We start from the raw sequence: 26,677 nt of genomic DNA on the forward strand, positions 1-26,677 counted from the left end.
TTTAATTCCCCAGGAGGAGATTTTCGATTACTAACCTGTCAAATTCCCTCTTTCTACATTATGTTTGTGTCCTTTTGATGAGTATTGCACTGTATGCCATGTGTTCATTAGGCCTGCAGGCTAATTCTATCCCCTAGCCACTGTGAACAGAGCAGCAATGAAAAAAACTGAGCTCGTATCTCTGTAGTAGGCCATGGAATCCTTTGAGTGTATAAACAGGAGCGGTACAGATGGGTAGTATGATAAATCTATTTCTAGGTTTTGAGGAACCTCCACTCCACCACCGATTTCCATAATGACTGTGACAGTTTAAAAGATTACAGTTTAAAAATATTTTGACAACCTTTCAAAAAATGGGATCTTATCATATAAAAAGCATAAATCTAGTTTTGGTGGGTTAGGATATTTAAAACTGGGTTTATGCAGGAATATCTAGGAATATTTCTTCAGAGGGCTGGTCTAAGACACTCTTACTTTCAGGAGACTTCTCCAAAATGACAGTGTTCATTGTCGTGTAACATTTTGACTCTAACAACAACAACAAGGTAATACTCCCTTTCTTCACAAAAATATTATTTTAAACAACGCTACATGTATTATGTTTCTGGTCAATGAACAAAATATGTGGCACAAACAGCTTAAAAGAGGAAGGATTTATTTTGGCTCATGGTCTAGGGGCTATGCAGTTCTTCGTGGTGGAAAGGCATGGCTGTGGGAGGATTGGAAGCTGGGCTTGGAGGAGCTCGCCTGCTCTGCTTGGCAAAATAGGAAGCAGGGCGATCTTTGCTGGAAATGGAGGAAGGGGCTCGAGGCTTTCTGCTCGAGGCTCTTTTCCTCCCTTAAGAGTCCCCAACCTCTTCCCAGAACAGTGCCACCAGCTGGGGACCACACGATCCCGTGGGGGCTCTTTCATATTCAAAGTCCAACACTGTTGAGGGTTTCGTTATTGATTTAGCCATCACACCTGTCGTGAGACACTATTAGGAACCACATAGCTGGACCTGTTGTGAACTGCGCATCCGTTCTGGATCTGATAAACTGGGCTTATATGTAGTTAACTGCAGCCTTGGCCGACCACGAGTTTTCTCTGTGACTGTAATGTTCTTATCCACGAAACAGTGACAACAACAGGCTGCTTCAGCGTAGTTGTTGCTGCGGAGCTGAAATGAAGCAGCGTGTACCGCCAAACCCCAGTGCCATTCCCGGGAAGGTCTCCTTTTGGCGGTGAGGAACCATGGGTGCTTTCTGTGAAGGAACAAAACTTGATGTTCAGCCCCGACATAACATTAAAGGTGTAAGCTGGGCCTGGGTTAGTTTTAACCTTTATGCTTTTAAAATCATTGACAAGCTTTGCTTTTCCCATTTTAGTAGTCCTCCTCAGGCAATTCTGTCAGGTAACTGAGGAGAATCTGCCTCGATTGAAAAGATAGCCCAGGAAGACAAATCATTCGGAAAGAATTTAAGGTTTAAGCCTCAGTTATTTAAAAGATTAGGCAAAGGCTTCGACATCAGAAGAGCAAGTACATAGTGTTTAAAGTACAGTCGGCAGACAGCATTAGTCTCCGCCACTACTTTTTCTTGATCAATATAAGGGCCACGTAGCTGCTGTTGTTGTTGTTGTTTTTTTTTTAATCACCGATAAATTAAGCTTCCAAAAATTGCTTCTCTCCTCATAATTCAATAACTTGAGCTTGTGTGTTTTTTTTTTCTTTTCTTTTTTTTTTTCTCCAAGGATATGATTGGTCCTTTCTGTCAAGGGGTGGGGAGAGCATCTCGGTCTAGAAAATGAGTACCTTTTATTCAATAATGTTTAACATCAGCGGAGGTGCAAAGCAACCGGAGCGCCGCTTAGGAAGGAACCAATAAAAAGACGTGACAGATCCGAGCAGACCCAGCTAGAAGCCCAGGAAGGGAACTTCTGGTTTTGGCAGGCCCTTCAACCCACGGTGAGTTTTAACAAAGGGTTGAAATTGTTTAGAGAGGGCACGTTCTAATATCTACTGCCTAAAATCGGACTTGGGGGTCAATGGTCCATGAGGGAGCTTTTGAGGACATACAGGCAGGATTCACAGGCAGAGGAACCGTGGATTCGATGAGGTTGTGTGTGGCCGTCCTTTTCCCTCCTCTTTTTCTTTGAGGTTGTAAGAACCAAGAACAGGTAGAAACTGACCAGATCCCTTGTTCTGAATATTAATATGTAATTGAAGAAGTTATTTTTTTTTTCCTATTGAGTTTCGGCCCATATCTATCAAGCAGGGCTTTCAAATGGCATCTGAAAAACATTTCAGAAAATTTTGGATTTTTCCTGAAACATTCTGCTTCATCGGCAAAGTCAATATTTTTAGCCTGTGTGCTCCTCTTCGTATTTTTTTTAGACCTCGCCTGATACTCATTTTTGAGAAGGAATACACAAATTCTATTGCTGAAATTCCACACGTGTTTCACACTGACCATCCTTATCAAATCCGATGGTGTTTCATTTTGACCGTTACTATTAGCAACCATTATCTGTAGTTCTTCGGTGGCTGTAAATCATAGCTCACGATCTGCACAGATCTGTGAGCTCTCAGAGCTGGAATATTTGAAGTTGGGGAGTATGTTAGGGGATTTCTGGTCCCCCCTTTAAAGTTCTTTTCTCCCCTCACTTTTCCAATGACTTGAGGGCTGAGGAGGAAGTGAGACAACTCCATTGAGGCCGAAGCCAAAAAATGCTTTGTAGTTGAGGCTCCTCAGTCCTGTGTTCCTTGAGGATGCTGGTAGGAGCTCAGAGGTCCCGGCTGGGCTCTACAGCGTCCTGTGTGCTCATGAGATTGTCTTAGGCCAAGAACTGTCATTATTGACTGTAGAGTGTTGGGTTATTCACCCACTTCCACAGAAAGGGCTCTTGGATATATGGAAGGGTCTCCAGGAGAGAGATGGAGAACGTGTTCTGTGCTCGGTTTGGGCAACACCATCTGGCCTCACTGGCACAAGCCCTTATTCTGCGAATGAAAGTTGCTGACGACAATTACACTAGTAACTGTTATGTGAGATGTGTACCTTGTGGGATTTGTTTAGGAGAAGTAGGTTGGAAAGAACCGGGACTTAAATCGATCTGAAACTTGCTGCTTGAAATTTCAGAGGAGAGGGTGGGAGAAATGAACACTGGCTAGATGAGAGATGACAGTTTAAGACAATAGTGACTCTCTGAAAATGTTCAAGTGGATCCTTCTATCACTTATGATTTTCTTTCTGCTTCAGGCTGAAACTGTTGAAAATAAATTGGCATAAAGGTTGTTATTCTCGACAGATGAACTGCTCTGTTTTTCACATGGCTTAGACAATATTGAATTTATTGATTATGCTCTTGCTTGCCGGCTTATGTGCAACATTTTTTCTTCCCTCCTATTTTTATCCTCTTCTCTTCCACCCTTGTTGCCCCTCTTTCCTATGCTCCGTGTGTCCCCCCATATTTTCACTAAAGTGGGTTGAGAACGAAGGCTACTCTTTTGTGTTATTGCCTAGTCTCATACTGGACCGCAGAGACAGAGTTGGAAGAGTGTGTGTACGAGTCTGGGTGACAGGTGCCCTCAGGCAATTTCCAGTTTTCTTTATGGCTGTGAGCATTTTGCTTGTAGAGAATGCAAAGGTCTCATTAGTACTTTGGGACAGAAAAAGGCTACCCTGGCTTCGGGGATTTGTGCTCCAAAAACTATTTTATTTCTTGATTTCTACTTTATATGTGGCTGTGATTTCTGGTTGTCTTCATTGTACGGTAGAAGCACACTACATCTTTATGGATGTCAAAATAATCCCAGCTTTTTCTTATTTTTTTGGAGAATCAGATTTGATCAGCAGTAAATTAGGACAGTATTGACATTATCATGGCTGAAGGCACTTCTGAAGCATCCATAGCTGCTCACACAGAAGAAGAGCATTACTGAGCGCCTTACTTAAGCTTGCTGAGTTTATAGGACACTCAGGGTGCAAGAAAAGACACAGTTACTAGTGAGGGAATCCTGGGGATGTTGCATGGGACCTGGACTTCTGAGTGACCTCCACCCAGGACAGAGAACACCTTGCCTGGCAGAGAAGTACCAGGATGCTCAGAGGGTCCCACGTAGAAAATGGAAACCAAAACCACAGCAGGAAAGAACCTTTAGTTTCAGACCCTGCAAAGCCCCAGGGAAAGTAATTTCACAGACTTAGCAGGGGCCTGTGCATCACGTATAGCAAATATTTATGTCAATGAATAAACTGATGGCTTGAACGTTTCGCTAACATAACCACTAGCAGTTTTTTTTCTTACACTTAGACAATTAATATTTCAAATGCAACATACCATTGGCAGTTAGTGTGACTGTATTATTAAGAGCCTTTCTTGCCAAATGAAATGTAAAGAACTATCATTAAGCTGCATATAATAAGAAGGCTGGATGTTCATGTGTATATGTTTACATATGCACAAAATAAATGTGTGTAAAAGTGTGTATGTATAAAATAAGAATCAGTTTTAGCTTTTGAAGCATGTATTTCTATTTTCTGTTTTCCCCTACTTGATATATTTGTCTGTATTTAGTGTTTCCCCCCTAAGTTGGAACAACATTACCATACTATCACAGCAGAATTTCTCAGCTCAGTTTTTAAAGGGAAGAGTTGATACTGCGGTGATGGTGCAGTCGGGGAGGGCCCAGCTTTAAGCTGGAGTAGAGAGGAGACAGACTGGAGTAAAGGAGTCAGGGCTGAGCTGCATTGCTCCTGGTCTGTAATAAGCTAATTCCTGAGCAGCTGTGATCCATCCTGGCTGACTCCCTGGGGTGAGGAAATGGAAAAGGCATTTGTTTCTTGACCCAATAGGCTGGGCTTGAATATTTTTTGGATTTTATGTAATGAAGAACCTGGTTTGATTTTAGATTATTTGTTCTGTGATCTTTTGCTATAATAGGAAGCATAGGCCTCACTTGAGAAAGACGCGTGCGTGCAAACCAGCAATGTGACTTCTGAATCAGGCTTATCACTCAGCGACTTCTACCCCAGACTTGAATGTTTCAGGTTTTGCTGTTCATCTTTCTTTGATACATTCTCTTCAGTTCTTAGGCTTTTTAAATTTAGGCTTCCATCTTCTTCCACACCATTTTTTTTTTTTTTACAGCTCCCTCATCCATGCCATGACTGACAGAACTGACAGAACCTATGTCATGTCTAGTTTCCATCATTAGCTTCACGGACTCCTTATGTTAGAGTTTCACAGGTGCTGATGGATTGAATCTCATGTTATCAGAAAATTTTTCTGATTAGAAGGGGTTTTTGTACACACACATGCATGCATTCACATGCATGCACACATGCACACGCGTGCGCGCGCGCACACACACACACACACACACACACACACCCACACACACCCCCCCCCACACACACACGGCCCACAGTTCATGGATCAAGCCAGGGGCAAGGCCAGTATGCATGTGTAGCTATTCACACTACCTAGGATTTTTGTTAGTTCTTATTTTAAACTACAAGAAACTAAGGGAGTCAGAGAAAAAATACTGTGTAATATTTTTATATTTTTGAAGCTAATATGTGAAGATAAAACTAAACAGATCAGACTCTTTCCCTCTGTACTAACTCCTGTTTTGTTTTTTTTTCTTTCGTTTTTGGAGTGACCTTATAAAATATGCTTTTCCACACAGGGCACCAAACCATTTCATAAGTCCTTTATGTTTGGACACAGGGCTCAGGCCTGGTTCTGCCTCAGGTTATCTCTTCCCTTCTCATATGGATCCACAGAGGCTAAAAGACATGTTTGCATTGGTCGTATTTGTTATAAGAATCCAAGAACTATTTAAAACTGCTATGCATGAATAGGTGTGGGAGATGATTTTGTTTAAAAAATTTTTTTTTAATAGTAAACTGTTCTGAGACAAGCCTTAGGTTGTTTTATTTATGGTCAAAGAACCACTGAGTGGACATCGCGAGTAGTGGGGCTTATTTGGTTGCTCAAAGGCAATATGCTAATAAGAATAATCAAACATCTGCAAGTTTGGGGAAACTAAGTATCCTAATGTGTAAAAACCAGGACTTTTGCCTCTATGTGTACAATGTGTTTGCAAATTCACTGTGTTGAGGCTAAGGAGATGGCTCAGCAGCTAAATCACATTCCCTCCAAGTGTGACGACCAGCGTTCAGAAGTTCAGAAATACTCAGAAAATGGGCGTGGTGTGACGGAGCCCTGGGAAGCAGGGACAGGGACACCAGAGGGAGCTGGCCGGCAATGCTTGCAACCTCTGCAAGCTCTGGGGTTGATCAGAAGACCTTAGCTCAGGAAAGATGGTGTCAGGGAGACGGAGGATGATTACCAACATCAGCCTCCGGCCTCCACGTGTGTGTCTCACACAGGTGCCTATGCCCGCAAACGCGCATGTGCAAACATGCCAAGCACACACACATGGGGAAAAACGGAAAAAAAGAAAATAAATTCATTATCTCACCGATAATGAGCACGAGGGACAAGTAAGGTGCCACTTTTCAGAAGCTGCTGCAGATCGGAATTTAAGATCTGAGGGGGGAGTCTCACATCTGGCTCAGCCCTCATCTTCTGTTTGTGCACGTAAGGGACCAGACAGCCAGAGGGCTCGGGAAGCTTGTGACGACAGACTTTACCGAATTAAGGGCAATCAGGAGCTTGAGAGTTAAAAGAAAACCCCTGGCTCGGGCAGGGAGGGCGATGGATGGACGAGGCAGCCAGTTTCCCATCAGCTAGCTAGCTGTCTGTTGCTAACTGGGGAGAGCGCGAACAGAACCGTAGCTTCTGCCGAAGCCACTGCTCACCGAAAAGCCCCGTGTGGGCTGTAAGTTACCGGTCAGAAAGGGGTTAAATCTGTTCATATACAGAAACTACCTCTGTGACATCTACTGGTGGCTGGCCACCCTCTGTTGGGCTTAACACAACTTCAGCGTGGATTCTTGGCACTTGGAATGTCTCAGAGCGCTGAACACTGACATCTACTGGCTCAACTTGAAATGAGCTGGTTCAAAGTCAAACCTCAGAAGTAACAAAAAGTAACTGGGTCTCCCCAGACAAGGTCATCTCAGCAGTGTGTGGCACATCCTGGAAGCACCGGATCATTTTTTCTTTTCTTTTCTTTTCTTTCTTTCTTCTTTTCTTTTTTTTACCAGGGAGGGGCAGCATGGAACTTGGCTTTTGCCGAATGCCCCTTAAAGTGTTTTAAAAATCTTTTACAATGATTTATTATTAATAATTATTATTAATTTTATTTACATTTATCTATCTATCTATCTATCTATTTATTTATTTATTATCTGTTATTGCTTAGGATTTTATCCTGGCCTTGAAGGAGGGTTGGGGAATAATTTGTTCACTGTGTAAGAAACTCTAAACTTCCCATGGCTAGCTTTGTGTGTATTGATCAAGACCAATTTTTTTTTTCTAAATAGCCTCCTTATTTTTCTAAGATTTATTTCATTTTAAGTGAGTGAGTGTGTGTGTGTGTGTGTGTGTGTGTGTGTATGTATGACTCTGTGTGGTCTCTGTGTGATTCTGTGTATGTCTGTGAGAGTGTGTGTATGGGTGTGTGTGTGAGAGAGAGAATGTGCCAGTGCCTAAGGTCAGACTAGGATACTCCCGGAGCTCTTAATTTTTTACTATATATTTTTAACATTTATTCTTTGAGAACTTCATATCACATGTAATTTCCTACATCCCACTCCTCCAAGTCTCCCAGATCACCCCACCACTCAATATTGTGTTGTAGTCGTTTTCATAACTCACTGAGTCTAATTTGTGTTGTTCGTACACACACACACGGGTGAAGGGCCATGTTTTACCAGCCAGAGGTCACGTCCCCAAACCTCCTTCCCTTGGCAGCCATCAACTGTCAATAGCTTCTCAGTTTTGGAAGGAGGCTGGCACACTCCTCCCTCATTCATGAACAGCCTCAACTTTTAGGCTAACCCCGTCAACCTCTGACCTTGTGGATTCCTTTAGTGAAGTAAGTGTTCATGTTCCTTTGCACTAAATGCTCTCTTTCTTCCCTTAGCCAAACTCGAACATCTCACCAAGCATGTAGGGAATGGAGAAGCGTGGGCTAACTCGAACGCTGCACCTCCTGTCCACATTTCACACAGTGGCCTTTCTTACTTCAGATCTTTACAAAGTTTGCTAAGGAGCGACAGGACAAGCTAGTCCTCCACCTCTTATTCACTGAGGGAGGTGTGAAATGGCTCAGAGGAAGCCTGAGGAGAAGATGCAGGCTTGCCTAGACTGCAAATTGAACAACTGCGTGTTGGTGTATTTACGTCATATAAGAAAAAAAACGGTGACTTTCTCCCTCCAGGTACTAATCCCCCATCGGGATCCAGAGTGTGTCTTTTGTCGAGGCTCGTTTGTGAGTGGGTTCAAACGGATTCGATATTCTGGTCTGCTGAGATCTCTGCCGGTTTACCTTACAGACCCCCTGGTGGTGTGAAAACAGCATGGCCTTGAACCACACGGCCTTGCCCCAGGATGAGAACCTGCCACACTATCTTCGAGAGGAGGACCCCTTTGCTTCCAAACTTTCCTGGGAAGCGGATTTAGTGGCTGGGTTTTACCTAACAATAATCGGTAAGCTCCCTTAATGCTTCTATGTCAGAGGCCGCATCGAGAGAATTCACAAGGCTGTATTGATTTTGCACAGATGCTTCTGATACTTACATGGGTGTTCGTGGAGGTGGGGAAGGTAGGTTGGCATTATGGCAGTCAATCAATGTTTTATAGGAATGACTGTTACTGTCACCACCGGGGATAGATGTTCCGTTGATAATCCAAAGAACTTTCACGGTGAATTCTCAAGACTGTTTCATTTGGTCACTTGACTAGTGGGTTTGTGTTCTGAATAGCAAAGGAGTGATAACGAATGTATTTCTGTTTTAAAAATAATGGCTCTTAGACATCACTTTAGCTCCTCTGAGCTTCCTTCTCAGAGCTGAGGGGACTCTGGCCCTGTACCACAGTGGCAGTGGACACTGTTTTAAAAGTTTCACCATATCATCACTGCTGAGATAGAAATTATACTGGTGATCAATGAAAATCCAGCCTAGGGTGAAGAGATTTTTATGTCTAATTCACACAGGGTTGCATCTGTTTAATGTTAGACTACATTATCCAAACCAGCAGCCCCTGGTGGCTCCTGAGCACACAGGCTCTTACCTTTCAAATACATGTATTGCAGTGGAAATGTGAGCCTCCTATTGGAGGCTTAGTCTGGGAAGATAATGTACAAACATCTTCTTAATAATGTGAAATATAGAATACCCATTAATTTCATAATTTCTGGATCATGAGTTTATGGATTAGATTTATCCATAATTTATGAATTGGATTAAGTATTAAATTATTAAAACAAACTTGCCTATGTGTTTTTATATTGTTTAATGTGGCTACCAGAAAAAAATGCAACGTATGTGTAGCTCATATTTCTGGTTTTTATTAATTTCTATTGGATCGCACTGATGCAGACAATGAAGATTTATTACATTTCGGCTGGGTGTGGTGGCACAGGACTTTATCCCTAGCAATTGGGAGCCAGAGGCAGGCAGATCTTTGTGAGTTCCTGGCCAAACTGGTCCACAGTAGGAGAGTGCCAGGCCAGCCAGGGCTACAGTATAGTACCTGTCTTTAGAATAAGTGTTTAGAGCTTTTCGTTAACTCGAAGTTGCTATATTAAATTCAGGTGTGCGGTGTGCAGGTGGGTTCCATCTTTAGGTTTATATATGTCTTTAATATTTCAGATGTCGGTTCAAACTTTTCTCAATCTTTCTTTCTCTCTCCTTTCTTTGTTTCTTCCACTCTCCCTCCCTCCCCTTTCCTCTCCCTCCCCTTCTCTCATCTGCTTATGACTGGTGAAGAATTTCATGTAATTCCTGAAATTAGAAAACAAACTCATTAAAAAGTTCTCCCTATGGTATGTTCTTGAGGCAGAAAGAATTTATAAGATTAAATCACACGCTCTGTTGCAAGATAATTCCCAGGGTCCTTTGTACTTACTGTGAGCATTTGACTGCTTTTCGTTTAAATTTAATTATTTAAATGTGTCCTTTCAAACACAAATATAGGAAGTGCCCACTCTTCGCTACTCTTAAGTGGCTGAGAATAGAGCAGTGAACAAAAGCTGGACTAGAGGCTGCCTCAGAGTAAACTCCACATCAGGTGTTTATTAAGCCCAGTGATCAGAAAAGGCAGACAAGGAAGCATTTCATAAATTCAGCCAGCAGCAAGAGATGATGTTGAAAACAGTGTCTTTAACCAGATAAATGGCTTTAGACAAATTAGCCTGTTCCCTTTCTAGTGAGAGAGTCCAGTGGGGGAATGAGAGAGGTTCTCACTTTATGCAGGTTGGGTGCAAGGGAATCAAAATCAGATTTAAGTGCTGGAGCGGAGCTTAAAAATGTTAAAAATGGGAGTACCCAAGTGAAGGGAGCATCAGATGAAGGGGGGGGGGGGGCACAGACTGAAGCCAGAATAACCATTTGGGATTATGAAAGAAGGATGGGTTTGGAGGAAGGGCTTGAACTCTTTTTAGACCCATGTCTCAGGTCTGATCCCATGTCTAGTTGTCACATGTCTAGATCCTTTGAGGATACAGTGGACAGAGCAAAATTCTTGGTCGTTGTTGTTAAATCCTAGGAATCTTAGGGGAAAATGAAGAGTGAAAACTGAAACCCCAGTTTGGTATGCAGGAGAGAGAAACCTGAGACCCATTTTCCACTCTTCATGGTAACACCTGCTTTATTAATTGCCTACAGAGGAAGGCAACTTGCAAAAGATACAGGATTTTGATGATCAAAAATATGTCCACTCCATAGTCTGTATCTTCTTAGTCTTGTTTTTCTTAGTCTTAAAATATATTTCTGATTTCTCTTAATGCTCATCCAAAGACAAAGTTGCTCATGGAAGCAGTAGAAGCTGGCATTTAACAGAGTTCACTATTTTTTTTAAGATCATGATGGGCACTGGGTGAACCCTACGGAATAGGGTTAGTAAAAAATTCAAGGAAACTCAAGTAAGAAATATTCTCAAGAGATGTTGGCAGGCAAAATGGTGTTAGAGGAGCATTCTAGATGACTGCATGTGAATGCTTAATTTTTTTTTTTGCTCTTCTTTAGCTATGACATAGGTGGAATTTGCTTTACTGTTTTTGAGCTGCATTTTTGCATTTTATCCTTTCCCAGCGTGCCTTGCTAGATGGTTTCTTATTAGGAGTTGCCTGTTACCTGGTTTGCTCTACGACTTTACAAAACCTCCAGTTTTCCTCCCCTTTTGCTTTAAGAAAGCTAAGGAGGCTTTCATGGACCATTGTAAGAGCAAAACGCAGTCAGGTCCTGGTGGTTTCATACCATCAGCAGACACACACATTTTCTTGCCCCCCCCCAATGAATTGTGGTGGAGGGATTAAAGTAGAAATTAAAATAGAAAACTCTGGGTCTCTCCTGTTAATACTCTCCTTATTCCTTACTACTGAAGGCAGCTGTACCAGACTCTCATTTATACACAGCCACACTATGAAGCAAGAATTCCTGAGGAAATCTACTCTACATGTTAAGCTATGGAAGTAGGTGTATTCTTTTCTTAAATACAGTCAGTAGATAATGGGTCTATTTTTTTGTTTTTGTTTTTGGATTTTAACTGGGTTTGTAAAAGATTTTGAACAGTTTCATTGTAATACCCAAACCAATTCGTCATTAATAAAAGCGTATTCAAACTTGGGACCACATGTATGTCATTGTTCTTAGGTCTGGTGGGTTGAGAGTCACTTTTTCTCTCCCCTTGGTGGGAGGGGGAGTGCTCATGGTATCAGTTGTTACACGGGTACCCTTTCACACCTAGTCCAGCGGTAGCTGAAGGTGTCCTGCATTCCAGATACTGAGGGTCCACACCACCCCGGGAATCTAAGTCCTGGGGCCTGCGTTCAGGAGACGACCTCTTCCTTGCATGGGGGTCACAACAGGCACACCTCTGACCACACCTCCCCCGAAGGCTGGCGCTCTCACTTGAGTGAGCCCAGAGTGGCGCCCGGAGTCCCCTCTCTTGGTAGACTTCGCCTTCACGGTTTATAAAGAGCTAAGGGGTCGATCCCACTTGTCCAAGGGAGGGAATCTTATGAAGCCAATACTATATATATAAAACAAAAACCAAAAAACAAAATGGCAGAGGAAAGCACTCTGCCCTGGGGGCTGGTATGAGGACTGGTCCCGGGGCTTCCCACATCCTCCTGAGCCTAACCAGGAAGTTAGCAATTCCACCATCCGGGTAAGTTCAGTCCTGCAATTCCTGACTCCTATCCCTTCCCAGGCAACCCCTTGCCTGTCACTCACAATTCATGCCTTTTAATTTCATCTTCTTAATTTAAGATTTTTATTTAGTGTCCTCTCACTACCCTCTAAATCTGTGGTGTCCATTTTTGAAATTGAGAAGTGTTTTCATACGAAAGTTGAGTGCTAATCCTCATTTTAATGATGGGACGTTTTATTTTTTTCTTTGTAGGGATTCTCTCTACCTTTGGAAATGGGTATGTCCTTTATATGTCTTCTAGACGCAAGAAGAAGCTGAGACCTGCTGAAATAATGACTATCAATTTAGCAGTCTGTGATCTGGGGATATCAGGTAATTCCGCCATGCTGTTCCTTCTTTGTGGGTTTAAAATATTAGCCATTCCAAATCACTCACCGGCGCAGGGCTCATTTTTGTTACCACATGTTTCTTCTCATCGCAGAGTGTACTGCACTGGATATAGACAGTCATTGGGATGCCTGCTAATGAGATCATTTAACATTTATTAACATATTTAATGTTATTGAATAACATATTATTAAGGGATCATTTATTATTTTTGGTTAGGCATGGGACCTATGACTACATCTTTCTTTCAAACTGGAACCCTCTGGAAGATACTTCCAATTGATACCTGGTGGGAAAGGGAAAAATTTTTTCTCCAGTGGAGTGCCATACTCCAGGGCAGGCCATTGACCAAGAGTAGTTAGGCAATGCAAAACAAACTCCATGTTCTTTTCTGGTGGGCTTTTTTTGGGGGGGGTCTTAGTGGTTTTCTGTTTGATTTTTTTTAAATTTCATTTCACTCATTCTTTCTTCTTTTGTGTGTTGCTTCTTTTTAGAGAGAGAAAGCATGCAGTTGGGTGGGTGGGGAGGTGGAGAGGATCTGGGGGGAGCTTGAGGGGAAACATGATCAAAATATATTGTATGAAAAAATGAAGGCAGAAAAACAAAAAGTCCTTTCTTTCTTTCTTTCTTTCTTTCTTTCTTTCTTTCTTTCTTTCTTTCTTTCTTTCTTTCTTTCATTCTTTCTTTCTTTCTTTCTTCCTTCTTCCTTCTTTTCTCTCTCTCTTTCTTTCCTTTCTTCCCCCTTCCTTTTTTTTTCCTGTTGTGACAAGGTCTCCTGTAGCCCAGACTGTTCCCTGGCTTACTATGTAGATGAAGATGACCTTGAACTCTTCATCCTCTTGAGTGGTAGCATCACGGTCATGAGGCACCATTGAGATTATATTATTTTTGTTGAATATTTTTCTTTTTTATTTTTTCTTTGAACACACACATGTGTGTATGTATATGTGTGTGCATATTCACACTTGTGTGGGCTCGTGAGGTGCATGTGTTTGTGTGTGTGTGTGAACAGGAAGCCGACATCAGTGTTTTCCCCAGTTCTTCTCTACCCTATGTGCCAAGGCAGGGTTGCTCACTTGTCTTCATAGCTCTCTAATTTGTTTTTCTAGCTAGCCAGCTTGCCTTACAGAGTCCACTACCTCTGCCTCCCATGGGGCTGGCCACCCAGTGTTTCCATGGGCGCTGAGGATCCTCACACTGCCCTTACACTTACATGACAGGCACTTTACCCATGGAGCCATTTCCCAAGCCCATTGCTGAGTTCTTGCTATGTCCCAGGAATGGTTAAGTGTTAAGGATACAAGTTTTGGATAACACTGGGCACTGTGTATATCTCAGAGTGCACTGAGCTATGGATGCAGAATCTAACAGCCCACTGCCTGCAGTCCCCGTGTTGGGAAGTGGAGACAGGAACCTCAGGAGGCTTCAGCTCCAGGAAAGTCCCTGGTGCCCCCAAATAAGGTGGTAGGCGATGGAGGAACACACCTCACAGTGACATTTGGTCTGCACACTTGCATATACCAATGTGTGCACTGGCACCCGCACACACACCACATCACACACAGAGAGACACTCAGACATACAGACAGACATACCACACACTCAGAAATACACAGAGATGCAGACAGACAGACAGACACACACACCACATCTGCACTTACGCATTTCCAGATAAGTTACTATATGAATAATATTGAAAATTTCTAGATTTTCTCTTGCTTCTTAGGCTTTTCGGATAACCCAGCAAAGAGGAGCTGTAATACTTTTTTTTCTTTTCTTGTAACTCACATCTCGGCCCAGGGTTGCCTACCTGTACCCTAACCTTTATTTGGAGTCAAACATCTGTTATCCAGTTGTAGTCTCTTAATAACCTGCATTTTATACAGCCGCTATTACACACACACACACACACACACACACACACATATGCACATACAAAGCTTTGCTGCAACATTAAATAGCAGACGTGCTGCCCTCTTCCTGAGAGTTTTACCTGCTCCAGGTTTCTGGGTATGGATAGGCACCAGTTTCATAAGCTCTTATGGTAGCAAATGTGTACATTCATTAGAAGAGAAAGAGGAGGTTCTGCATGCCCCTTTCTGTGTGTGAACCCTGCACTTTTTGAGAGGTTGCAAATTGCCTGCCGTTTTGGCTACTGCCACGCGATGGCGCTAGAGCAGCGGGGATGCCATGTTTTTCTTCATCTGTTTGCCCAAGACTCCCCTCTTGGTTCGGAGTGTAAAACGTCTGTCCCAGTGAACATTTCAGGAACATCCTTCACCACTGAGTAATACCTGACTGCTGCTTAAGGCTGACACAGATAAGACTCGAATTTAAAAAAAAAGGCTCTTAATTGGGCTGATACTTTGAAACTGTTCTCAGCCTTGGCAGTCTGCTCTGAGATCACAGAAACCACCTCCTTCCTTTCCCTGCGGATGAGCTTATGAAATTAGAAGAATTCACCAGAAGGTGTTTTCTAACACCTGAGTTTCCTTTGGTAAATCTAGGACACGTTTAAGTGTCTATAACACACGTTCTTCCAATAGATGCTAAAAAATGTTGTCTTTTCCCCTTACCCAGCTGCATTCTCTTCTAAACACCAAAGAAACACACTCTAGAATCAGGTGTGTTGCCTATATGCTACAAATCAGGTTGTTTTGGGCACAGAGGAGCAGATCGCAGAGGGCATGCTGGAGGGTTAGGGACAGTAAACCGCTGCTTGAATTTCCTCCAGACGTGTAAGAAATTCCTCCTCCTATCAGCGGGTCTAGGCGTTTGAAGTCCTGGACGTTGAAAGCTAAAGCAAAGCAAGATGAAAAGAGAACAACTGCAGTGACTCCATCAGCCACCAGGCTAAGGAGCATTCTACTGTGAGGAAAAGAGAGAGAGAAGACAGACAGACAGAGAGAAAGAGAGAAAAGAGAGAGCAAGAGAGAGAGAGAGCAAGAGGGAGAGAGACAGAAACATAGTAAGACAGACAGACAGACAGAGACAGAGTAAGAGTAGAGACAGAGATACTGAGGTTGGTGGTAGATGACGTTCAAGACGCATCACTGGGCATAATTTTAGAGCACATAGTCCCAGCATGAGCACTTGGGAGCTGAAGGTGTGATGATCAGGAATTCAAGGTCATCCTGGATCTTCAGCTACAGAATAAGTTTTAAGCCAGTAAGGGTTACATGAAAAACCAACCAATCAACACACACACACACACACACACACACACACACACACACACACACACAGAGCAAACAAACCTACCAACAAAACAAAACATAAAACCCAAACAAACAAAGACTCCATCCTGCATGGAGACCTAGGACAAATACTAGTTTTGGTCTCTAGGCTACATTCATCTTTCCCACTGCCGTGTCCTCCACACAAGGAGATTCTCCTCAAGCTTCCGAGTCTGCTGTCTTTCCTGCCCAGAAGACTTTTCAGTCTACCGCTTCTCATTCTACCTTAATATCACTCCCTTACATAAAACAACTCTCTCTGTCTCTGTACTCTATTTTTCTTCACCTCACCAATTCCTGTTCATGATGCTGTCTTGCTCTCTCTCTTCTCTTTGGGTCTGGTTGTAAACACATCGAACCTTGCATTTACTAATAGCTATCTTGTGTTTGAACCTTATACTTATTAAATGGCTTGTCTCTGTATTTGAATAAGATAGAACTCAACAGAACAAGTGAGATAAAGAATGGATAGAGAAGGAAGAAATTGCAAGAGAACGTGAAAATCGGGTTTTTTGTCTAAAAATGAAAGAGCTTGGAGTGATTGCTATATAATTTTTGTTAGTATTCAGAATTAGTATACAAAGTAATGAGTTTTCTTGCAGGACTGTCCTCTCTCCTCCTTTTCTCCCCTCCTCTCCCTTTTCCCCTCACCCCTACCCACTCCTGGTATTTTCTTGTTCCCTGATTATTTCTTTTCTGTTCTTAAACAATTTCAAATATCAAATGATGTCATAAAATAGTCATAAATAAGACATGCTATTTTTCTTGACTGAATGAGGTTGGGCTCTCTGTGACAGTCTCTCCTCACACACAGAGAGTTATGTACAGACTGTGCACCCTTGTACACACCCACACACAGACAGGTGTACATGCAAACATATATACACATATTGAGCCATGCATACAGGTGCACACATAGACACATATAAATGTACACACATGCGTATACAAACACAGAAATATGAATGTTTCAGAGGAACGTCCTGGACTCCCCGAGGGTGGAACATTTGAAAATCATTGTATTAGAAAAGTTCCTTCCAAGTCCAAGATTCCTCCCATTTTTCATGTTCTTGAATGCTATTGTCTCCCTGGAAACAATATATATATATATATATATATACACACACACATACATACATATATATATATTAAATAAATTCAAAATTGAGAGATGAGTGAGACACACACTTCTGTGGCCTTTTAATCTACCTGTTCTGAATTAATGGCATGAAAAGCCTATGGTTGCTCAAAATGTGACTTTAAGCATAGACAACCTTCCCCTTTTCTCTCCCAAGTCTCCCCCCCTCTTTTCAGGGCTTAACTCGGGGTGTATGAAGTTACATCTGGTGTGAGAAGGCATGTTCACCTGGAGTGATTGTATTCACAGATTCAACGAGAACAGAATGCTCATAAACAGTGCAGAAAAATTCATGAGCGGTGCACTGAAAAGCTTTACTAAAACTTAATAGGTATTTCTGGTTAAAAAAATTCATGACAAACTAGTGTGGCGAAGGAGTGTCTTTGATTAAAAAGCAGCAAAAAAATTTTTAGCACATTCAGTAATAGAAGATTTAAAACTGTCTCTCTCTCACGTCTTGAGTCAGGGTCTCACGTAGCCCAGAGGACAGCCAGCTCACTATGCACTAGAGTTTGACTTGAACTGCTCCTCCAGCATCTACTCCCTGAGTGCTGCAGTTACAGGCTACTGCCACCAAGTGTGAACTGTGTACCCTGGGACTTGAACCAGGATCTTGTGTATACCAGGCAAGCACTCAGCCAATTGAGTTACAGCATCAACTGAAGCCATTAACAAGCATCCCTCTTGAAATTAGTCAGTACATGGATGTGTACTATGATACATCTACTCAGCAGTATTCCGTAAATCTTAGGTGTTGTAACAACACACGAACTAGGAATCAAATGAGTTTAAAGCTATAATTATTTGTTGTCCATGAGATTGCGCAGTGGAGCACCAGCAGACTTGGGAAGCTAGGGAATAGCATACATCAAGTTTAGAAATCATTTTATTGAAGCATTTATTGGTCTAAAAGATATTTTCTTGCTTTAAAAAATAGAAAATAGCTTCTCTCACATGATAAACTTTGACCACAATTCCCCCCCTTTCCACTCCTCCCTGCTCCCCAATACCTCCCCTCTTTCCCATCCACTCCCTCTCCATCGCCCTTCAGAAAAGAGCAGGCCTCCAAGAGACAGCAACGTAACATGACAAAATAAAATGCAGCAAGACAAGGCCAAAGCCATCACACCAAGGCTGGACAGGGCAACCTACCGGGAGGAAAAGAGTCCCGAGGGCAGACAAAGGAGTCTTATTTTAGTTTTTTCTTCCTATTTAGTTGAAGCATATTTCATAATCAGTGTAGTAATTGGTAACAAGGTCAGCAGGGATCTATAGTCAATACATTTGGGCCCAAAACATTTTCTGAATGGACAATTTATGAATGTTTTGAACGTTTACCATCAAAGACTACAGTAGGTACCCTTTGCTGGGTATTGTTTGACTAGCTAAGTATGTTTGTTTTGGAGGCCGAGACATAATTCTGCCAAGAAGCTTGGTGTGGTTAAATAGATGTTTTAAGGGTATTGTAGAAAACCTTGTTCCCAGAACACTTGTTGAACACTTGATCTTGAATGTTTAATTTTGGATGGGAGAAAAACAACGAAGTCTTGGACACTCAAGGAGGAAAACCAATTTAGAAATATTGTGCTTTATGAGAACATTTCTCTTGAGTGTCTTAGTGCAAACATACAGTCCGTCTTGCTCATCTTTTAAATTAACCACTTTAATGAAAGATTAAAAATGATCATATTGATGTCACTGCCCTCTGGAATCACATCTCTTGTATTCCTTGAAGCCAAGTCCCTTTGAGACAGTTACACTAGTAAGCAAAGTAATACTTAGTTTAAAGAAGTTCTTTGGTGATTGGGATGAATGAAAACTTCTCAGGGTAATTTCAAACTTGGTTTATGAAAAGAAAAGTAACTGCCATGTTAAAAATAGCTGAAGTGTATTTTTGAATGGTTTTATTAGCATATCTTAAGATAATATGACAGTTTCATACACGTACATAATCTATTCAAATCATATTCACTCCTCTGTTAGCCTCATTTGCTCATCTCTCTCACTAATTCCCTACCACTTCCTTAATAGCCTTTTATCTACTATTTACGTTTGCTTGTTTTGTGTGTGTGTGTGTGTGTGTGTGTGTGTGTGTGAGAATTTCCTTAGGCTTGCTTACAGGGACATGGGCACCTTACCAGTGTACACTGCTGAAGGTCACATTTCTGAGAGAGAGAGAGAGAGAGAGAGAGAGAGAGAGAGAGAGAGAGAGAGAACAGCCTGACATCCAACAGTCATTCAGTCTCAGAACTTTGGTCAGCTGTGAATCTCTGCAGTCACTACTGTTAACTTGCAAAATGACATTTCTCTGACCAAAGCTGAAAGCGTCATTAATCTGTGGACGGAAACTCCGTTATTTAGAAGGCTCATTGTACCTCCTTAGCAGGTCGTCAGTAATAGCTTTTTCACGTTGCCCAGGGCCTCCCAGGCCCTCAGCTTTTGATGAGGTTCACAAGTCCATATGTGAGCTTCTGGAGCAGGTCTCAAGTCCAGTCAGAAAATAGTCAGTTGCTCCTACAGCAGTCATGGAATTACTCAGCATTGCACAAGTAGATTCATGATATTATTATTGAATGCATCATCCTCAGCCTGATGAACGCATCAGTCCTCAGGAGTGGGGTTCCTGAGGACAAGTCTCCCCTGGCAGCCTGCATAGATCTTCAAGCACTTTGAGAACTAGCTAGCATGGAGGAATCTTTCAGGCCAGGTCCAGCTTGATCACTTATTTTTTTATTTTTTATTTTTTTTGATATTACTTATAGTTTATTAACTTTGTATCCCAGCTGTATCCTGCTCTCTTATTCCCTCCCAATCCCACAACCCCTCATCTCCTCCCTGTCCCTTTCCAAGTCTGCTGATAGGGGAGGACCTCCTCCCCTTTCCTCTGACCTTGATGACTTTATTCCTCTGACCAAGACTGTTGTGTTTAGTTGTGGTAGGCCACATGAACCGTCAGAATTTTACTGGTCTGTCAGTTCTGTGTAATGAAGTGTGTGTGCCTGTGTTCACGTGCGCACACTCACACGTTGACATGGGTCTGAATGAGCGGATGGAGAGGCTGTAGCAGCCAGGGACTTCCTTTGACGCCTGCTTGGTGCTCTAGTCGTAGGCAAGCCGTTCACCATCGTCTCGTGCTTCTGCCACCGCTGGGTGTTTGGCTGGTTTGGCTGCCGCTGGTATGGATGGGCCGGATTTTTCTTTGGCTGCGGAAGCCTTATTACCATGACTGCTGTCAGCCTGGACCGATACCTCAAGATCTGCTATCTATCTTATGGTAAGTTGAGAGGGTCCTTGTTCCCTCACGGTGAAGGCTAGATGGTTTGAGTGTCAGAGATGTACATATTTTACACAGTAAATAAAGGTTATTAGTAACTTCAGTGACCAAGAAAACTTCTATTCATAGCCTATCTTGTTCTATGATATGTTTAGGTTTGACCTGTGTTGATGTATGTTTCCTTTAGTACCACTTTTATAATCACGTTTACAGCTTTTAAATGTCTAAGTGTCTTGTTATAAAGTTTGGAAGGGTCTACACATTTCCTCATCTGAAAAACAGGAACAGAGAGGATGCATGAACAAGATCAGGTCTGGGGTATTTAGCTGATGACCTACTGAGTTTTTGCCATCGTAAGAACAGTTATCTGTGATTTTCCTTTAGGACTCAGGCTCCCTCAGGTTTCAGAGATGGGGAATTCCAGAGTGTTCTCCAGGTTTAGAGACCCTCGCAGATGCTCCTACCTGAAAGGACACACACACTGAAACACTGCTCTGCATGTCTCTGGTGGTATTGGTAGGTAGACTAGAAGCTCACTCAGGGAACTGGTGAGGCAGCAGTAATGGAGTTTTCAGGGCTTTTATTTTCAAGTTTAGACTAGTCTACCAATTAAAGTTTTAGCACTTTTGGTTCTTGGGGTTCCGAGAATTTATTGAACCGGAAGGAGAAAATTTGGGGGCACTTAATTTTAAAAGCGAGAATCAGCCCTAACCAGGGAGTTGATTGTGACTCCCTTTGTGTAAAGATGCTTAGACAGCCAGTCTGTTAGGTAGAGTGCCTGAGGCCATAGAGTAGAGGATGGCCAGTAAACATACAGGACAAAGCAAGTTTTCTTTGGTGCCCAAAAAGATGACAGTTCTCGGACTCTGAAAGAGGCCATGTGTGGGGAGGGCAGGGGCAGGGGGTGGTAGTTGTAAATATCTTCAGGATTTAATACTCGTTAAATATGTGCATCTGTTTTCATAAACATCTAAAACTTCCAGGAGAAACAGCCTGAGTCAAAAGTTCCAATAAGATAAAACAAACAAACAAAATGCAAAACAAAAACCATATAATTAATGCAGTTTGGATGACATCAGAGTCTAATTCTTACTGTAATCCTACTTTTTTTTAAGCACAACAAACAGATTTTTAATAAAACCATACATTTCATAGACATGAAAAGAAGTTCAGCTTCCTGGAATATTTGAGGAGTACTAAACCTTGATATCTGTTTTAAAATGTCGCCTTGAGTTTAAACTTTGTGTCAACTAAAGAAAGGATGCTTAATCTACCCCTGGAAACACGGCAGGGCATTAACGCTGTAGGAGAAATGCATATATCCCCTAGCTTCTCGTAAGCTTGGCCCTCAGTGATAGCTCATCATGTGACATGATTCACTATTGGACCCTTCACACAGTGTTCTCTAGCATATTGGAATTTAAAAGGTCACTCGGGGACATACAGATCCCCCCTCACCATGTAATGTCATAAGCGGTCATCCCGGAGAGATGACCTTTCGGCCTCTTGAATAATTCCAGTGACCAGTGATGGGGAGCTTACTCTTGCTCAAGGCAGCCCATTCTCTGATTGGTCTGCTCTCATTGTTACAATGTTATTCCTTATATTGAGACAAAACTGCCTCCCAGTAACCTCCACCCATTGGTCCTAGTTCTGACTTCTGGAGCACCACAGAACCCATCTACTAATCTACTCCCTCCTGTACTTGACAGCCTTTCACCATACTGGAATGTAAGTATAAAAGCATCTCACTAAGTAAGCCTCACTCTCAATGCTTATCCGTATGCACGTCCTTATGAATATATGTTATGATCTCTGCCAGTCTCTGATGCGTTATGATGGATAACCAAGAGCTGACGAATCTTTGTGGCTACCTGATCGCTACCCTTCTCTGGTTGGTCTTGAGGAATTTTTTGTACTTCATGATGTTCAATGCCATGTATTTGAGTAAATGGAGATGACTGAGCATAGAAACCATTTGTTCTGTTTCTTCTTAGTGATTACACACACACACACACACACACACACACTCCACACACGAGTAAATGTTCATGTCAATGTCCAAGTATGTAGTTTGGAAAGTTGATATTATTTAATTACTTTAAACTTCATCAAAATCTTTATGCAAAGACTGGGGATACAGCTCAGTTGGGAGAGTTTGCCTAGCAAGCACCAGGCCCAGTGTTCCAGCCCCAGCATAACTTAAACTACGGCAGAGACACTGTAATTCCAGTTCTTGGGAGATGGAGGCAGAAAGATCAGAAGTTCAAGATCACCCTCAGCTACATAGTTAGTCTGAGGCTAGATTGGGCTGGAGACCTTGTCTCAAAACAAACAAACAAACAAATTAGCTAACAACAAACCCATAAGCAATGTGTCACCACAGCATTCTCTGAATGTTGAGAACGCTGAGCATTTAGAAAGACAACATGGCTGAAGCTACACACTGCACTCAGAACGGTGCTGTGGTCTTAGTGACTTAAATGACACTTGATCAGAACAGAAGCAGCAAGGAGCCACTCTCCTGACTCTCCTTCTGCAATATAATTAAGGGAGGTGAGGAGAAAATTTCCATGGCGACTTTTGCAAAAGAGACTGGCTTTGGTGACCGTGCTGAACTTTGGGAAATTATGACTAGCATTTTACAATTTAATTTTAAAAAAACAAATGAATACAAAGTTGTCTTTTTTTTCTCTCTCTCTCTCTCTTGGAATTCTCTTTTGGTTAAGAAACTACTGTTGCAACACAGAGCTTTCTCCTCCACTCCATCTTCTTGAAGACTTTTTAATTTTTTCAGAGTGACTTTCACAGCATGTGTGACAACCTAATCAGGTTGTCTGCTGCTCTCCCACCATGCCTGTGTATTCTCTACTGTCCCATGAATAACAAAGATTCAAAAATTTGCCTGCATTTCTAAGCACAGTCACCCAGCATAGCGTCACAACACAGGGTCAGTATCAAGAGTTACCAACCCCCCTCAACAAATTCGTAGGTGAGGAAGAGACATAGACACACAAAAACCTTTAGGAATCAGGGCGCTTTTTAAAGACACAACCAAATCCTTTGGGATTTCTCATCTTCTGAGAAGGATGCTCCTTTCAATTCTTGGACCACCCGCTAACGTACTCTTGAGATGTTTTCCCAAGCTCCTCCATCGTCTTCAGTGTCCTTTCCTCTCTTTGCTGTCTGCTTTTCCACCCTGTGTCACTTCTCCCTCCCAAAGCTCCTAGGTGCCTAGAGAAAACTTTCCTTGTGAATTCTCTTCAAATTGCATCCTCCTGGACAAAGGCTCCAGCTCTGGAACTTTTCCTACCTTGACTTCACTCTCCCCCAGGCTCCAATTATCTGTCCACGTCTCCGTCTCCCAGAATTCAGTGGAGTAAATCTTTGGAGATGGAATTTGATATGTCCAGGGGAGGTATTTGGGTACAGGGCAGGTTACATGCGGGTAATGCTTTATTTCTTTCGCCTCCAGGGGTCTGGCTGAAGAGAAAGCATGCCTACATCTGCCTGGCAGTCATCTGGGCTTATGCTTCCTTCTGGACCACCATGCCCTTGGTGGGCTTGGGGGACTATGCACCCGAGCCCTTCGGAACCTCGTGCACCCTGGACTGGTGGCTGGCCCAGGCTTCAGGTGGGGGTCAGGTGTTCATCCTAAGCATCCTCTTCTTCTGCCTCCTGCTGCCAACGGCTGTGATTGTTTTCTCATATGCGAAGATCATTGCCAAGGTGAAGTCCTCTTCCAAAGAGGTAGCTCATTTCGACAGTCGGATCCATAGCAGCCACGTGCTCGAGGTGAAACTGACCAAGGTAACTGCAGTCCCTTCATAGGTGTGTTTCCTGAACACTAAAAATGTCAGAGGGAGGAAGGGGTAGGGACCAGAAAAAACCAAGCAAGAATCACTATTGATTTTTTATGCAGTTCTGGACGTTGTTAGGGCTCATCTAAGCCACTATAGTTTCTCTCTTCTCTACCATAGCCCTCTCCACACAAATGCACACATTTTTAATTTCTACCAAATTTGTATAATGGATTCAGCGGGGCTTATTTTCTCTATTGAAATATATATTCGCATCATTATACTTAGACTCTGGTGGGCATTTCAAATACCTCCTGCCGTCCACATTGTTTACTGAAAAAGTTTATTGCAGATTGTTCCTGAAGGACGGGATTCTTTGGTAAATGTGCAAGAGTAGTTGGCAGTGCTTTATGTATTGTGGTAAGAGGAAAATAACATGGAATGTGACAAAAGTGTTTGTATCATAAACATTGGCCTGTTTGTAACCCGGCATTAGACATCTAGCTTCTTTTTAAAATAAATTGATTATTTTTTATACTGCAATTAAAATATAATCACATTCCTTTCTCCCTTCCCTTTCCTCCCGCCATCTCCTTCCTCCAGTCTCCCCATGTCCCCTTGCTTTCTTTGATTATTGTTTTACACATGCACGTCCACACTCACACACGTATGCACATGCATATTGACAAACAGATAAACACTACTGGCCGAGTCCCATCTTGGTTCCTCAACATCCAGTTTCCTAGAGCTCATTTCCTCAGTGTAACCAGAACAGTAACATCTGGGTCTGGAGACATGGCTCAGCAGTTAAGAACACCTACCGCTTTTGTAGAGGAACCCGGTGTGGCTTCCAGCACCCACAGGTGGCTCACGGTGCATCTGACATCCTCTCTGGCCTCCTCAGGCACCGACGTGCTCAGGTTGTGCACGCATGAAGGGAAAACACCAGTACACAAAAAGTAAATGTAGACAAAAAGAAACAGTGCAAGTTCCCAGTACATCCATTGTACATTTACGTGTTTCTGATTGATCTCTGCTGGAGTAAGAAGATACAGTCTCACAGGGTCGTATTTTTCTCTGTCCTGAGAAATCCTTTCCTCCACTCAGTGTTTGCTCAGGATTGCTCAGCTTCTCACCCCTTCGGGGCTCCTGCTCTCTACAACACCAGTAGTTTAAAACTGTGTAACTTCAAGACTACAGTCTGAGATTTTAGTATCAAAAATAAGCTCATTTTCTGTGTCTTAAGTATTTCTAGCTGGGTTATTATCTTTTTTAATACTAATTTTTCCTTTTTTATTATTATTTTTCCTTTTTAAATTTACTTTACATCCTTGTTGTAGCCCCATCCGTTTTCCCCTCCCAGTTCTACCCTCCCTTCACCCCTCTCCTTTTCCCCCCTCCCCTATTCTCCAGAAAAGGGGTGCTCCCTTTCCCATCCACCCCAGCTCATCAAGTTGCATCTAGACTGAGTCTGTTCTCTTCCCCTGGAGTTCTGCCAGGGGAAAGTAATCAGATAGCTGGCAACTGAGTCTGTTTCCCATGTAGTCTGCACTTCCATTACTAGCGGACCCACATGAGGCCTAAGCTGCCCGTCTGCTACATCTAGGCCCAATTCATGCATTGCCTTGGTTGATGCTTCAGTCTCAACAAGCCCCTCTGAGTCCTGGTAAGTTGGCTTCATTGGTCTTCTTGTGGAAGTCCTGTCACCTTTAGGTCCTTTTCTCTTTCCTCCTACTTTTCCACAAGACTCCCGTAAGGATCACCCAAAGTTTGGCTGTGAGTCTCAGCATCTGTTTTGAGGCACTGCTGGGTAGAGTCTCTCAGAGGACAACTCTGACAGGCTCCTGTCTGCGAGCTTAACAGTATCCTTCATAGTGTCAGGAGTTGGCACTCTCTGATTGGGTGGGTCTTTGGTTGGGCCAGGCATTGGTTGGGCATTCCTTCAATCTCTGCCCTATCTTTATTCTTGAACATCTTATAGGCAGAGTAAATTTAGGTTCAAAGTTTTTGTGGGTGAGCTGGTGTTCTCCTCCCTCTGCTAGGAGTCTTAGATCGTGGCTGTCCTGTTCAGTCTCTATGGCTTCTGATACTAGGAGTCTCTGCTTGATTAGCCTCATATTCTCCCAGGAGCTTACCGTGACTTAGGTCTCCAGCTTATCACAGAGATGCCCCCCCGCTCCAGTTTCTCTTTTCTCTACAGGTCATTTGTCCTCTCACCCTAACTCTTCCCAGGTCTGGACTCCACCCTCTTAACTCTTTTCTTTAAAATATATATATATATATTTTATTTATTACAATTTATTCACTTTGTATCCCAGCTGAAGCCCTCTCCCTTGTCCCCACCCAATGCTGCCATCCTTTGCCACCCTTCTCTCTTCTCCTCCCATGCCCCTCCCCCAGTTCACTGATAGGGGAAGTCCTCCTCCCCTTCCATCTGACCCTAGCCTCTCTAGGTCTCATCAGGACTGGCTACATAGTCTTCCACTGTGGCCTGGTAAGGCTACTTTCTTCTCAGGGGGAAGTGATCAAAGAGCCATCCACTGGGTTCATGTCAGAGACAGGCCCTGTTCC

At 42.7% G+C, this 26,677-nt stretch overlaps 1 protein-coding gene across 1 annotated transcript in view; it reads left to right on the forward strand.

Annotated features, from left to right (window-relative positions):
* Window positions 1-8,471: 8,471 nt before the first annotated feature.
* Opn5 (opsin 5) overlaps window positions 8,472-26,677 on the forward strand; it is a 50,407-nt gene continuing 32,201 nt past the window's right edge. The window contains exons 1-4 of the mRNA XM_021650416.2: window positions 8,472-8,605; window positions 12,524-12,643; window positions 20,136-20,306; window positions 23,782-24,116. Coding sequence (XP_021506091.2) covers window positions 8,476-8,605; window positions 12,524-12,643; window positions 20,136-20,306; window positions 23,782-24,116 — 756 coding nt within the window. The 5' untranslated portion in view covers window positions 8,472-8,475. The remainder of the gene's footprint in view (window positions 8,606-12,523; window positions 12,644-20,135; window positions 20,307-23,781; window positions 24,117-26,677) is intronic.

The sequence above is a fragment of the Meriones unguiculatus genome, chromosome 16, assembly GCF_030254825.1.
Source record: "Meriones unguiculatus strain TT.TT164.6M chromosome 16, Bangor_MerUng_6.1, whole genome shotgun sequence".
Lineage (NCBI taxonomy): Eukaryota > Metazoa > Chordata > Mammalia > Rodentia > Muridae > Meriones > Meriones unguiculatus.